The 14586-nt window shown below is 35.1% G+C and overlaps 1 protein-coding gene across 1 annotated transcript in view; it reads right to left on the bottom strand.

Annotated features, from left to right (window-relative positions):
• RARS1 (arginyl-tRNA synthetase 1) overlaps positions 1–14586 on the bottom strand; it is a 30457-nt gene that overhangs the window by 3636 nt on the left and 12235 nt on the right. Inside the window, exons 9-12 of the mRNA XM_077137603.1 lie at positions 13910–14014; positions 9025–9203; positions 7453–7562; positions 4623–4728 (exon numbers count right to left, since the gene is read on the bottom strand). Of these exons, the coding sequence (XP_076993718.1) occupies positions 4623–4728; positions 7453–7562; positions 9025–9203; positions 13910–14014 (500 nt within the window). The remainder of the gene's footprint in view (positions 1–4622; positions 4729–7452; positions 7563–9024; positions 9204–13909; positions 14015–14586) is intronic.

Below are 14586 nucleotides of genomic sequence, written 5' to 3'. Positions count from 1 at the left end.
ATATGTCTTTTGCAATGTGTGATTGTGAGAACCTTGTGCCTGATACTCCTTCTATCTACCTTATCGGCAGACGAGTAAAACATATGGATTAAAAATAAATAATAGGGGGAACAAATGTTAAAATAAATTTAGCAGATAGACATGCTAGTGATCAATGAAAGGGAGGGGTAAGGAGTATGGTATGTATGAATTTTTTCTGTTTTCTTTTTATTTCTTTTTCTGAACTGATGCAAATGTTCTAAGAAATGATCATGATGATGAATATACAACTATGTGATGATATTGTGAGTTACTGATTAAATATCAAGAACTGAATGATCATGTGGTAAGAATGTTTGTATTTATATGTTTAATAAATAAACAGTAAAACAAAAACAAATAATTATGGTCAAGTTATTAACTGAAATCAGAATAGGATGTTAAAATTAGTAGAAAGAACTCATGCATTATGTTGGTAATATTTGGTTATGTACTCTGAAGCACTGTCAAGCTATAATTAAGTGACTAAGGACTTCTGGTTTGGCCAGGATGGAGTAGCTTGTAGTAGACTAACCCTCTCACCACAAGCAACTATTTAAAAGTTGGATAAAATATATGAACTGTTTGAAGTTACTGATCATCACCAAGACAAGCAAAGCTTGAAAGACTATAAGCCCTGGGAGAAGGGAAACATAGGAAATGAGTTCGACACTCATCTGGCTTTTTCCTTGAGGGCATTTTCCAAATCACCATGTGGCTAGACAAGGGGAGAAAGAACTCACACAGAAAGCAGTGGTTTTACTGGGGTAAGGAGATAGAGATCAGAACCACTGAGAAGCAGTGAAAAATTAAGGACAAATCTCCTTCAAATGGTTATATGGCTGACATGTACATGGTAGAACATCAAGAAATTTAGTAGAAAAAGACCTGAGCAGAGATTTTTAACAGCTGAGTGAGGCTAGGGAGATAGAACTTGGAGTCTGGACAGCAGCAAGGTGGAAGGGGACTAGCAAATACCACAGACTTTCGGCTGTGACACAAGAAAGGCCATATTTCTGGAATAAGTGCCCCACTCTAGTAGTAAAGGTAAAACTGAGATAGCCCAATCCTAACAAAACTCAAGATCAACCTTTACTGGATCAACTTCATCAATACAATCAATACTCTAGCTGCCTGACAGAAGAAAACTTAACCCTCTTTGGAGGAAGATGAGATCATCCAGAATCTCTATAACTTTTCATTCATAATCCAGCATTCAATAAAAAATATTGGAACTGTTAAAAAAAAAAGCAATATTGAATTACTGAAAACTAAGGCAAGGGGGAGAGGAAGGACAAGACAATAGAAACAACAGAAAAAAAGACAATAGCAGCAACTATTGGAATTATTCAATCTGAAAAGTTATTTTTAAGACTATTTAAAAAATTACAAAGGGAAAAAAAACCTCATTAACTTTACAGTGGCAAAAAAATGACAGCATCACCTTAACCAAGGGATCAGAATTAATATTACCAATGAGACTAATGAACTTCGTGTGTCTCCTGATATGATGAACTGATATGAAGGACCCTATGCCTATTCTTCCCTAGAATGTGTAACTTGAATTTAATCATGAGAAAACATCATTACAAATCCAACCAAGGAACATTCTAGAGTAACTGACTAGCACTCTTCAGGACTGTAGAGATTATTAAAGTCAAAGACCAAGGAACTGCCCAGATTAAAGAGGACTGAAGAGACATGATGACTAAATGCTACATAGGATCTGGGACAAAAAAAGGACATTAGTGAGATAAATGATTGAGTAAAGTCTATACAGTAGTTAACAGCACATCAATGCTAATTTTATGATTCTGATAATCATATTGTTAAGTGAGATATTCATATTTGGGAAACTAGGTGAAGGATACAGGGAATTCTTTATACTATTTTGCAACTTTGTGTTAAGTCTAAAATTACTTCAAAATGAAATGTTGAAAAACTATTATTAATACGTTCAAGATATCAGAGGAAAAGCTGTATAAATGGACAAAAATGCAAAACTTCACAAGAGATCTGGAACACACAATAACAAAATGTAATATCTGAAGTAGAAAATGTTCAAAATGAAGCACAAAGGAAAAAAATGGAAAAAAAAATCAGAGTTTATGAGATGACAAAAGTTCTCACATAATATACTTGGAGTTTTAGAAAGAACAGAATGAGGAAATGCATTAGTTGAGGAGATAATAAACAAGAATTTTGCAAAAGAACTTAACACACAGATTCAGGAAGCTTAGCAACTCCCAAGCCAGGATGAAAAAAATAAAAACCCAAATAATGAAAGAACACACCAAGGAACTTTTTAATCAATGTGCTGAAAACAAAGTCTAAGAAAAATATTAAATATAGTCTGAGAAAGAAGATATATTACCTTCAAAGGAGCAACAATGAGACTTACAGCCGATTTTCAAAAAGAAACTACGGAAGCTAGAAGACAAGAGAATGTCGTCTTTAAAAATGTTGAAAGAAAACAGCTGCTATACCTAATAAAGATACTGTTAAAAAATGAAGGCAAAATAAAGATGTTTTTGGACAAGCAAATACAGACTGAATTTGTACTACAAAAAAAATACTAAAAGTGTTCTTCAGACTGAAGTAGAGTAATCCCAGATGGAAGCAAAAAACTACAAGGATGAATACAGCAAACAGAAAAGGGTAAACATGTGGATAATCATAAATGATCACTCATCATTTGAACTAAAAACAATAATACAAAATGGGCAAAAGACTTGCAAAGACCCTTCACAAAGTAAGATATATATCCAAATGGTCACTTTTAATAAATTGACATCATTATTCATCAGAGAAATACAAATTTAAACCACAAGATACCATTATACAATCCCCAGAAAGGTTAAAATAAAAAAACTGAAAAACTAGTGTCAGTGAAGAAGCACCTGGAACTGTCATATATTAGGAGTAGGAGTGTTTAATGGCACAACTTTCTATTTGGCAATTTTTAGTAAGGTAAGTATAAGCCAACCTTACAACAGAGTAATACTCTTCCTGGACTAGTCCAAGAGAAAATGTCCATAGAAGGAATTGAACAACAATGTCTGGAGTAGCTTTTAATGAATAGTCAATTATTAGAAATACCCCTAGTGTGCATCAAAAGGAGAATGGATAAAAAAAAATAGTATATCCATACAATGGAATACAATTCAGCAGTAAAGAGGAATGAACTACTGGTACACATGGAAAAGACGACATATGATTTCATTTATATGAGGTTTCAGAATATATGTAAACAAAACTTAACTATAATGAGAACACAGTTTTTAGTGTGATGAGAAATATCCTATATCTTGATCTAGGTGGTGTTTATGCGTGTGTGTGTGTATAAATTCATATATCTGTGCATATTGCTATATGCAAATTAACTTTCAAAAATACTAGCTGGATTGGTCAAATAAAAGAGAAACAGGTTTTCGTTATTCGGCAGGTTAAACAATTAGGTGACTAAATTTTTTCACTTTTTATCTGGACTAAATTTCCCTAATTCTGGAGATACCAGCTGAATAGATCTGGCTAATATATACTAAAAATAGAGAGAAAAACTATCTTACAGTTCGTTTTGCTAGCAATGGGAAAAGAACAAGTAAAGAGGATGTAGCTTACTGCCTGCCTCCATGCCCTCTGGATTCTGTGTTCTAGCTGAACCAAGTAAGAGCTTCCCTCAACAGGACTTCTTTCGTGTTCTTCTCATGTCTATTTCATCCTATTCTGTTTCTCTCTCTACAGTTTCACTTTTTTGTGTAATGATTGTGCTCATTCCAAAATAACACTCCACTCTCTGGAGCGTAAAGACGTAAGACCCTATCTGCATTTCATTCTCTGAACTTTCCTCCTCAGTTAACCTCACTAAAAAATTTTCTTTTAGTTTGCTGTATGGTGGAGATCACATTTCATTCTTTTTTCCATGTGACTATCCCATTATTACAGCACCATTTATTGATTTTTCTGTTGCTGTTGGGGCCGTGCATAGGCTGGGAATCGAATCTGGGTCACCCGCATTGTAGGTGAGAATTCTACTACTGCACTACCCTTGCACTCTCCGTAAACCCCCTTTTTTCCTTCATTTTTTTTTTAAATTAAAAATATTTTTCTTGTTGAGTTTTCTTCGTTTTCATATCATTCCCCCGTATTCCACATGAACCCAACCACAGTCCTTTCTAAGGCTGCTATGAATGCTCATCAGGTTGCCTTCCCTGAGGGCTCATCAGCGGCTCTGGATGAGAGGTGTTGACCTCTGTCTGTTCTACAAATACTTCTAGAGAAAAGACTCTCATGTAGGTTGGAGAATCACACATACTCCTGCACCCTGTATGCAATATTCTCCCATCACTGGCTGAAAGGAGTAACAGAGATATTATGCTACATTAACTAAGGAGGAAAACATCATGGCCTTTGGTAAAAGCCAAGAACTATTCATTCAAAATAAATGGTCAGAAACTCATTAAACAAACTTACTGAATAACGTAAGTCTGTCCTAAGTGGACTGACTCCCTACATTCCTCCCTATTTCTGTCAATGGAAACAAAAATGAAAAAAATCACAACAGACTATGTGGCACAAACAATGTAAAAAAGGTCTTAGATTACCTTGTCTCTTTCTTTTTCCTTCAATTTGTCGATGGATCTTTTTAGTCCTTCTTCCAGAAGGTCTATGAGGCGCACTGTCTCACCTGAACGTGTCTTAAACTTTTTCCTAAAAACATTTAAAAGTCTCATTTAAACATATTTTGAAACAGAACTTCTGACTTAAAACTCTTCGAAAATGAAGGGTTGAGGGACTTGATCATGAAACGCAACATATGCCTGTTTCCAAGTCTCTGAGATATATAGGCTTCAGTGATGAATCACTATTGAAAGAGAGTGTAATGCCAATGGTGATGCTACCAGAGAGGATGCCGAAAGAAAGATATGGGGGTACTTTCAAGTGTCTTTCATCTACGGCTTTCAAGTCAAAGCATCCTATGCCTTAGCCCCTAATAGCATCTTCTACATGTTTACCTGCAATAATATATTCTCTAAAAGGGGAAGACATATTTGTTAATTTGTTGATTTTCCTAGAACACAAAGTTAGGCTTATTTTACCCTTTTAGAAAAATTATTAATAAAGTACATATTTATTTCTAGAACTATTTGAGAAGTGAGCAGATTCTTAACTGGAATCTCATTTGCATTTTTCTATACAGTGATTTCTCCAGTTCTATGGGTAACCAACCCTGGAACCATATGAAACAAAGCTGGGGTATTAAAAAAAAAAAATGTCAGGAACTGTTCACACTTAGTGAAATCAGAATCTCTGAGAATGGGGTCCAGGCACTGGTAAGTACTGCTCTACACAACTAGTACTATAAAAGTATCAACAAAATTGGATTTCACCTATTAAATAGAATACAGATTAACGTGATTCCAGGTATATAATTGGTCTTTTTTTTCTTCAAATTAAAACTCTTTCAAAGGCAACAAGGTACAAATGAAGCATGTTTTTCTATCTAACACAAGCCTACCAACATAATGGCAGCACTTCCAATTAAAGTTACATTTTTTTAGCTTAACTTCGCAAAGATCTACTTGCCTTTGTCAGAAATATACTTTCTTTATTATCCCTCAAATACACTACATACATCCATGGCTTTCCTTCAATATTCCTTCTTCCTTGAGTCCCAAATCTCTGGTGAAGCAATATTCATTAAAAAGCCTAGCCAAAACGCAAAGGAAAGCCTTAATGTCTCAATTTGCAATTACGGGTTCCTTCCGATGTTCCCTTTCTGCATTTGTCTTTTTTTTTTTTCTGGTCCATTCCTCTGATCAGTGGTTCTGAGGTATGCATATCAGGATACCATTAGAGCTTTTTAAAAATAGAGATGTTCAATTTTCCACTTTAGACCTAACAAATAAGTGTGGTGGGGAATGGTATATGTAGTTTAACAGACTCCATAGGAAACTAATTTGCTAGGCTCTTTGGAAGCCAATGCTCTATGTATCTTTATAAATACACCATGTAGCGCCTAGCCAGTGGTGAGCACAGAAGATGCTCAATAAACAGTTGGACAAGGAATGACAGAAAGGGGCTCTACGAAAGGATAAATTATTTGTGGTAATAAAACAAAACAAAAAATTTCACTAAAAAATAAGAGGACAGAATGTGTGAACATTAAAATGTAAATACTTAAAGTATGGCAAACTGCTACTAGTTATCATTTAAGTCTTTTTTTTTAAAGGTTAGGGCTGTAATTATATGACTCTGAGAGTAAAGAAATATTAAAGAAAATGACCAAGGAAAGACTCGGTCATTCACATGATAAATGATACAAATGCCAAGATATGATTGGTGATAAATGTCAGGTATAGAAAGTAAACCTGATAATGTCACCCAACTGTAGGAATAATCATCAAAATGTTAGTCCAAATAAAATACTATAAGCAACACTCAACTATTTGGTTAGTTTTTAAGCACTGTTTTAGGACCATGAATAACATAAGGACCCAGTGTCTTCTGACTCCAAAAAAGTACTGCCTCACAGAAGAGTCACATATTACAATCAGAAAATATTTGATGTTGACTCATAATCTGCATGTAATATTATACTTCAAAACACCTAACCTGCCTTTTATATACTTAACTAGGGCTTTTGTCCACTGGCTGACCAAGCAACTTGAGCTACTTCATGTGGTACTTCTAGAAGTATTATCACATTTGTATGATGGTAATGTTTGGAACTGCCACCTAATCTAAGATGCCACAGATTTTGAGAGACATGCTGAATAAATGGTTGAGTGATCTTAACACCCTATTGAATATAAGATTTTAAGATGTGAAAAGAAGTGTAATTATTTGACTGTATTTACCTTTCTATTTTGTAAATACTGAGCAGAAAGTGGGAAAGGACTGGAAAATAGAGAAACTGAAAATATGGATATTAACATGTAGGTATCAATACACTTAATATATTTGAGATGGACATAGAGATCTTTAGCTGGAGGAGTGAAACTTAAACTATTGCAATCTTTGGCTGAAATCACACCTGTTGAACAGGTGTTTTCAACTGTGCTGGAAAAAAACAAAGACATTTATAGAATGTTTGAAATACACTGTTGAATAGTTTGTCTAAAATTCAAGGTATCAGTACAGATTTCGCAATTTAGATCTGTGGAATTGGAAAGCCCTTTTATGATCTATATCTCCTAAGGCTTTAGTCTGACTTTCATTTAACTTTGTTCAAATCTCCCAAAGAGGTCGCATTCTTACTCAGTGATGAGACATAGGCACAAAATTACTCAGCTGGGTTTACTGCTATAGCATATGCAGGCTAAACAAAATTGTGGAGTTTCTTCATTCTAATGTGGTATCAAAAGCATAGCCTCTTCCAAAGATATCTGTGAGTCAGGTATATTGTTACCAACTTAGATTTTCTAGACTTACCTGTCCTCCCCCAGCACAACACCAAATCCAGCATGTGACACTCGAGTTACTTTAGGGTCATACCAACCAATCATTTGAGCAGCAGCAAATACTGTCTGGAAATGCAAAGACTATAAAAGAACAGAAGCACAAAGTTACTTACTACATTTTCTAATAATAAACAATGATTTAAGGCTCTGTTTATGCTTAGGGATAAAGGTTTGTAAAATTCAAATCACTCACAAATCTTGTGAGGTAAATATAACTATAAAAGCTCTGCTTTTATCCTCTAAGTATGAAAAACAGTAGGAATAGAACTGTTGTCATACTGCTATGTTCAAATATTTTAAAACCAACTGAATGAAGGGCCCATTTTTCACATGTAATAATTCAAATTAAATTTTAGGTCTCATAGAACAGGGGAAAATTCAACTTTCCCAAGTGAATTCTTGATATTCTCACAACCAAAGCTACAGGCTGAGTCTCCAATCTTGGGGTTTGTTCATATGAAACTTAACCCCACAAAGGATAGGTCAAGCCTATTTAAAATTTAGGCCTAAGAGTCACCACCAAGAGAGCTGCTTTTGTCGCTCAGATGTGGCCTCTCTCTCCAGCCAACACAGCAAGCAAACTCATCGCCCTACTCCTGTCTACATGGGACATGACTCCCGGGGGTGTGGACCTTTCTGGCAACATGGGCCAGAAATCCTAGAATGAACTGACTCAGCATCAAGGGATTGAGAAGACCTTCTTGACCAAAGTGGGGAAGAGTGAAATGAGACAAAGTGTCAATGGCTGAGAGATTTCAGAGTCAAGAGGTTATCCTGGAGGCTATTCTTACGCATTAAGTAGATATCACCTTGTTATTCAAGATGTAATGGAGAGGCTGGAGGGAACTGCCTGAAAATGTAGAGCTGTGTTCCAGTAGCCATGTTTCTTAATGATTGAAAAATGATATAGCTTTCACAATGTAACTGTGTGATTATGAAAACCTTGTATCTGATGCTCCTTTTATCTACCTTGTCAACAGACATGTAGAACATATGGAATAAAAATAAATAATAGGGGGAATAAATGTTAAAATAAATTTAGTTTGAAATGCTAGTGATCAATGAAAGGGAGGGGTAAGGGGTATGGTATGTATAATCTTTTTTTGTTTGTTTGTTTTCATCTTATTTCTTTTTTTGAATTGATGCAAATGTTCTAAGAAATGATCATGATGATGAATATGCAACTATGTGATGATATTGTGAATTACTGATTGTATATGTGGAATGGAATGATCATATGTTAAGAATGTTTTTGTTCGTTTGCTGTTAATTTTTTTTTTAAATTAATAAATAAAAAACAAATTTTAGAACTCATAAGAGTCCTAATAGATAGGCCACTGGAGTTCAGAGAGGTACCCTCTTCTACTACACAGAGCCAAGTATCCAGGTTTGCCTGAGTCCAAAAACCTATTCTTTTTCCTGTTACACTGCTATTCCGAATCTTAGGCTTTGGGGAAAATTTACAGTTTTCTACTGCCAAGCTCTACCACACCATCTTACCTCTAATCAGACAATTAAGAAAATACAGAAACATCAAACTCACTTGTCCACTGTCCACTACATAGATAACCATGTTTGCTTTTTCCTCAAATAGTCTTTGTTTAAGAGCAGCCAGATCAGATGTATCATAGGTAAAACCTCCATCTGATTTTACTATGGTTAATGGTACAGAATACCCTGGTACAAACACAATTTTTCTGCCATCATCGACTTGCACAAAACCTAGAAAAAAAAGTTATTTATTAATAATGTTAAAAGAACACTGAAGGAATATAAATGCTTAGCCATTCTAGGATATTTATTAGAGAGCTGATGAAATCTCATGAAATTTCTCTTACCATGACTACTATGAACTTTGGAAAATGGCTACTGCCAAGGCTGTCTGGGCACCCAGGCTGTTTTCAGAACACAGGCCAGACATCTTGGCAGCTTTCTGAACTCACACCATACTTTAATCCTAAACTTCTTACAGAACGGGTCACTGCAGCCCACCTGCTGAGCAGTCCTAGAAGATGTGACTCTGCGGTCAAACTGGAGCCACAACCTTCCTCTGGGAGGAAGGTGAACTTTCTATAGTTGCCTTTTATAACATATTTAAAAAGTTAAAATTGTAACAGCATCCAGGAAACAGACATGGCAGAATTTAGCATCTGAAGTTTAAGTGGAAAAAAAGAAACTCATTTTCATATACTCATTAAAAAGACAAAATTCTTAGATGCAGCAAGGAAAAGGAAAGAATATAACGCTTATAAAAACGAAAGCTAAATCTGAGTGATCCTATGAGCCACATACTAGGCCAAGTTGTGAATTTAACTAACTTCACAATAACTCTCTACACTAAAGACTATTATTGCCTTTCTAGAGTTTTGGAAACTAAAGCTCCGTTATGTAAAGGCAATGTGTAGTGATTAAACATGAGCTCCATGTATACTGTGCCGGTTTGAAGGTATTATGTACCCCAGAAAAGGCATGTCCTTTAATCCTCAATCAATTTTGATTATGTCCACAGAGATGTGACCCTCCCACTTGAGGGTGGTAACTTTTGATTAGATGGTTTCCATGGAGATGTTTCTCCACCCATTCAAGATGGGTTGTTTACTGGAGCCCTTTAAGAGGGAACCATTTTGGAATAAGCTTTAGAGCCACTGGAACTGACAGAGCCAAAAGAATGGATAGAGTCCCAAGGCAGCCATTGAAAAAGCCTGGAGAGAAAGCTAGCAGATGTTGCCATGTGCTTTCCAGCTGAGAGAGAAATCCCGAACATCACTGGCCTTTCTGAACCTAATTTATCTTTCCCTGGATGCCTTAATTTGGACATTGTTATAGCCTTGCCTTAATTTGGACATTTTCATAGCCTTAGAACTGCAAACTTGCACTTAATAAATTCCCCCTTTTAAAAGCCAAAAAAGAAAAAAACAAAAAAACCCCATAAGCTCCATGCATAAAGATACAACTTTATAGTGTGACTGTGTGATTGTGAAAACGTTGTGTGTCATTGTTGAAATAGGCCCAGAAGAACCTCTGGAGGTAACCCTGGGCCCTTTCTCCTTGTTTTGATTTGGAGGTGCCCAACCTCCTCCACCCCACCTCCCCCACTTTAGGGGAGAGAGCTGCTAGTGAGGAGATGACTGTCTTATAAAGAAACGCAAAGAAAGTGAAATAAAAAATGCGTAAAAATCAGGAGGAAAAAAAAGACCTTGTTTCTAATGTTTCTTTTATCCAGGGTATGGACGGATGAGCAAAAAAATATGGATAAAAAATGATAGGGGGAATAAGGAGCAAAATAAATTGGGTAGATGGAAATACTAGTGGTCAATGAGAGGGAGGGATAAGGGGTATGGGATGTATGAGCCTTTTTTTTTTTTTTTTTACATGGGCAGGCATTGGGAATCGAACCCTGGTCCTCTGGCATGGCAGGCAAGCATTCTTGCCTGCTGAGCCACCATGGCCTGCCCGATGTATGAATTTTTAATTTTTCTAAATGATGCAAATGTTCTACAAAATGATTATGCTGATGAATACACACAACTATGTGATGATATTGTGAGTCACTGATTATATATCACATATGGATTGTATGTGTGTGAAGATCTGTCAATAAAAAACAAAAACAAACAACATAAGTACATGGAACCTTGGGCAGGACATGAGATTTTGTTCATTTGTCCAGAGTGATGCCCTGATGAATCCCAGAGTGATTTGATCAGTGAGTAGAAAAGTATGTGCAAAGTCCCCCTCGGGGAATGGTGAAGATGGGGGGAAATTTAACCTTCCCAAGTTGAATTTTTGATATTCTCACAAGCAGTGTGGACAACCAAAGCTGCGGGCTGAGCCCCCAGTCTTGGGGTTCGTTCATATGAAACCTAACCCCACAAAGGATAGGTTAAGCCTACTTAAAATTAGGCCTAAGAGTCACCCCCAGGAGAACCTCTTTTGTTGCTCAGATGTGGCCTCTCTCTCCAGCCAACACAAGCAAACTCACCACCCTCCCCCTGTCTACATGGGACATGACTCCCAGGGGTGTGGCCCTTCCTAGTAATGTGGGACAGAAATCCTAGAATGAACTGAGACTCAGCATCAAGGAATTGAGAAGACCTTCTCGACGAAGGGGGGTAGAGTGAAATGAGACAAAGTGTCAACAATGGCTGAGAGATTCCAAACAGAGTTGAGACATTATCCTGGAGGTTATTTCTACGCATTAAGTAGTCATCACCTTGTTATCTAAGATGTAATGGAGAGGCTGGAGGGAATTGCCTGAAAATGTAGAGCTGTGTTCTAGTAGCCATGTTTCTTGATAATGATTATATAATGAGATAGTTTTCACAGTGTGACTGCGTGATTGTGAAAACCTTGTGTCTGATGCTCCTTTTATCTACCTTGTCAACAGACGAGTAGAACATATGGAATAAAAATAAATAATAGGGGGCACAAATGTTAAAATAAATTTAGTTTGAAATGCTAGTGATCAATGAAAGGGAGGGGTAAGGGGTATGGTATGTATAATTTTTTTTTTCTGTTTTCGTTTTATTTTTCTGTTGTCTTTTTATTCCTTTTTCTGAATTGATGCAAATGTTCTAAGAAATGATCATGATGTGAATATGCAACTATGTGATGACATTATGAATTATTGATTATATATGTAGAATGGAATTATCACAGTTTAAGAATGTTTGTGTTTCTTTCTTGTAATATATGTACTTTTAATTTAAAAATTAATTGAAAAAAAAAAGAGCCTCACAGGATTTCTAAAAATATTTTCACCTTAAGAGCTATGATGGGGAATATATTATCCCTTAAACTGCAAATGAAAGAAGTAAAACTAAATTGTACTTTAAAAGAGTTTTAAAATTAAATTATTATGTTTTTGAAAACATAAGATAGGGAAAAGGTTACAAAATAAATTATAATAAATTTATCATTTGGGGATAGGACTGCAAGAATTTTCACAAAATATATCACATGACTATTCTAAAATTCATACCACGTTGTATTAAAATATTATGTAATTTACATCATGAACTATTAAACTATATCAAATAATTGATTCTTATCAGCTGATGTCATTTTTGTACTCTTTATAAATAAAATATACTCAAATTAAAAAAAAAACAAAAACAGAAACAAAAAAACCCAAATAAACAAAAAAAAAGGAAACACATAAACTCTGAAGTATGACAGACTGCCTTGGTTTGAATCTCAGATTTATCACTAACTAGCTGTGTGACTTTGGGAAGTTACTATCTGTGCCTGTGTTCATCATCAAAAACAAAAAAAACTTTTTAAAAATTGTATTATTTTAAATGTATGTTGCCTAGGCCCTAAATTGTGATTAAGGGCCTTCAATTGCCATTCTAGGAACCAGGTTTCCTTAGAGAAATAGTAGAGTCCAGATCTGAGACAACAAACAAAATGAGCCTGGAATACTGTACACCTGAAAGTAAAGGATCTATCATCAGACTGCAGAGGTAAAAAAAAAAAATCAAAACAAAACAAGAAAGCTGAGGGGAGAACCAACAGCCAAAAATGGAGGTAATTTGAGCATTAAAAGATTTAATAAAGAAAATTGATTGAAAAATATGAAATATATTAAAACCCATGAATTCATAATAACACTAAAAGCAAATTCACTGGTCATATCTGGAACATACTAGGAAACTAATTTATTATTTCAAAAACTGATAAACAATAGAAAAGAATCAAACTTCTATACTGCACGTCTTATATGAACTATACTTTAGGATAACCAAAAAAAATTATGTTAGGAAGTTCTTATAAGATTCCAGGTTAAAAATAGAGAAGGAATGACAGAATACTACCATTTTGCAATGATCATCAATAGGTGCTAAAGTCACTTTGGGAAAGTCTGACAGGGAACTTTATGAAGACAATGTCTGCATTCTTGCAAATAAACAACAACAAAGAAGAAAACACAAACAAGTATGTAAAACCTCTCTACAAAATACAGATAGAGGAATTATGTTAAGTGACACCATATGAGAAATCTTATAAAACAAACCACCCAGTTTCTTCAACAATGAAAGAGAAAAAGAAAGAAGGAAAGGCCTATAGGTTTACAGAATCTTGAGAGAAACATGGAATAAATGTATTGTGCAGACACATTACAAACAAATGATTAAGAAAACTATGAGTCAACTTGAAAAATTTGAATTCCGACTGGCTAGCTGCAAATATTAATAAGTCATTCCTTATTTTGTGTGTGTCTTCTAGAATTACATAACGAACTAGTTATAGATGAACTTATATGATGTAAACAGTGTGTATGGGGAGATATAGACACATTAAGGCTAGCCAGTATCCATAATTGCTGAAGCTGGATGATGGGTATGTGGGATTTGGGGTCACTGTACTATCCTCTTCACTTTTGCCTGGTTAAAATTTTCTATATTAAAAAAAGTTAGAGTGCTTACCTTGAGCTTCAAATTCCTTCACAACGTCATTCATCCTATCTTGATAGAAGGACTCTCCCCTTTCTATTAAGGAGATATCCAATGCATCGTAGATTTTATTGAACTCTAAGGGGAAAAAATTCCACCAAATAAAGAACATTTATACAAATTTAAATGAACAGGAACAGCTTTTAAATTACAATAAATTTAACTGACATTTGGAGGGAATGAAATTAATTACATAAAATATACAATAAAGAACATGATATACATGCTTCTATTTAAAATTATAAAGAGTATGGGTGGGTAAGACACATCCCACAGCAGGTGGGACTACAGATGATTCTTCTTTTCTTTTTTTCCCCTTTCTATATTTCCTTTTTCTTTACAAGGAATATTTACTTCTTGTGCAATTTTTCAAAAACATATTCTTTGAAAATGTAAAGGAGAAGAAAAAAAGAAAAAAATGTCTTCCCTATTTGGAGACCACTTACTAAATTTTTGTAGCGATTTTCCAAAATGTACCATTTACCTGCCTGTCTAGCCACGTGCCAGTGCCACAGCATTGCCTACTATAGCATTATAAACATTTTTACTCCTCAGTGCTACGAATCAGTCATGTTAGTTTACTTTTTCAAAGATCTACTGGCTATTCTTATGCATTTATTCATTAAAGTGACTTTAAAATTACTTTTATT

Source organism: Tamandua tetradactyla, chromosome 20 (genome assembly GCF_023851605.1).
Source record: "Tamandua tetradactyla isolate mTamTet1 chromosome 20, mTamTet1.pri, whole genome shotgun sequence".
Taxonomy (NCBI): Eukaryota; Metazoa; Chordata; class Mammalia; order Pilosa; family Myrmecophagidae; genus Tamandua; species Tamandua tetradactyla.
Note: the sequence above shows the minus strand (reverse complement) of the source record. Positions and strands in the feature narration are given on the sequence as shown.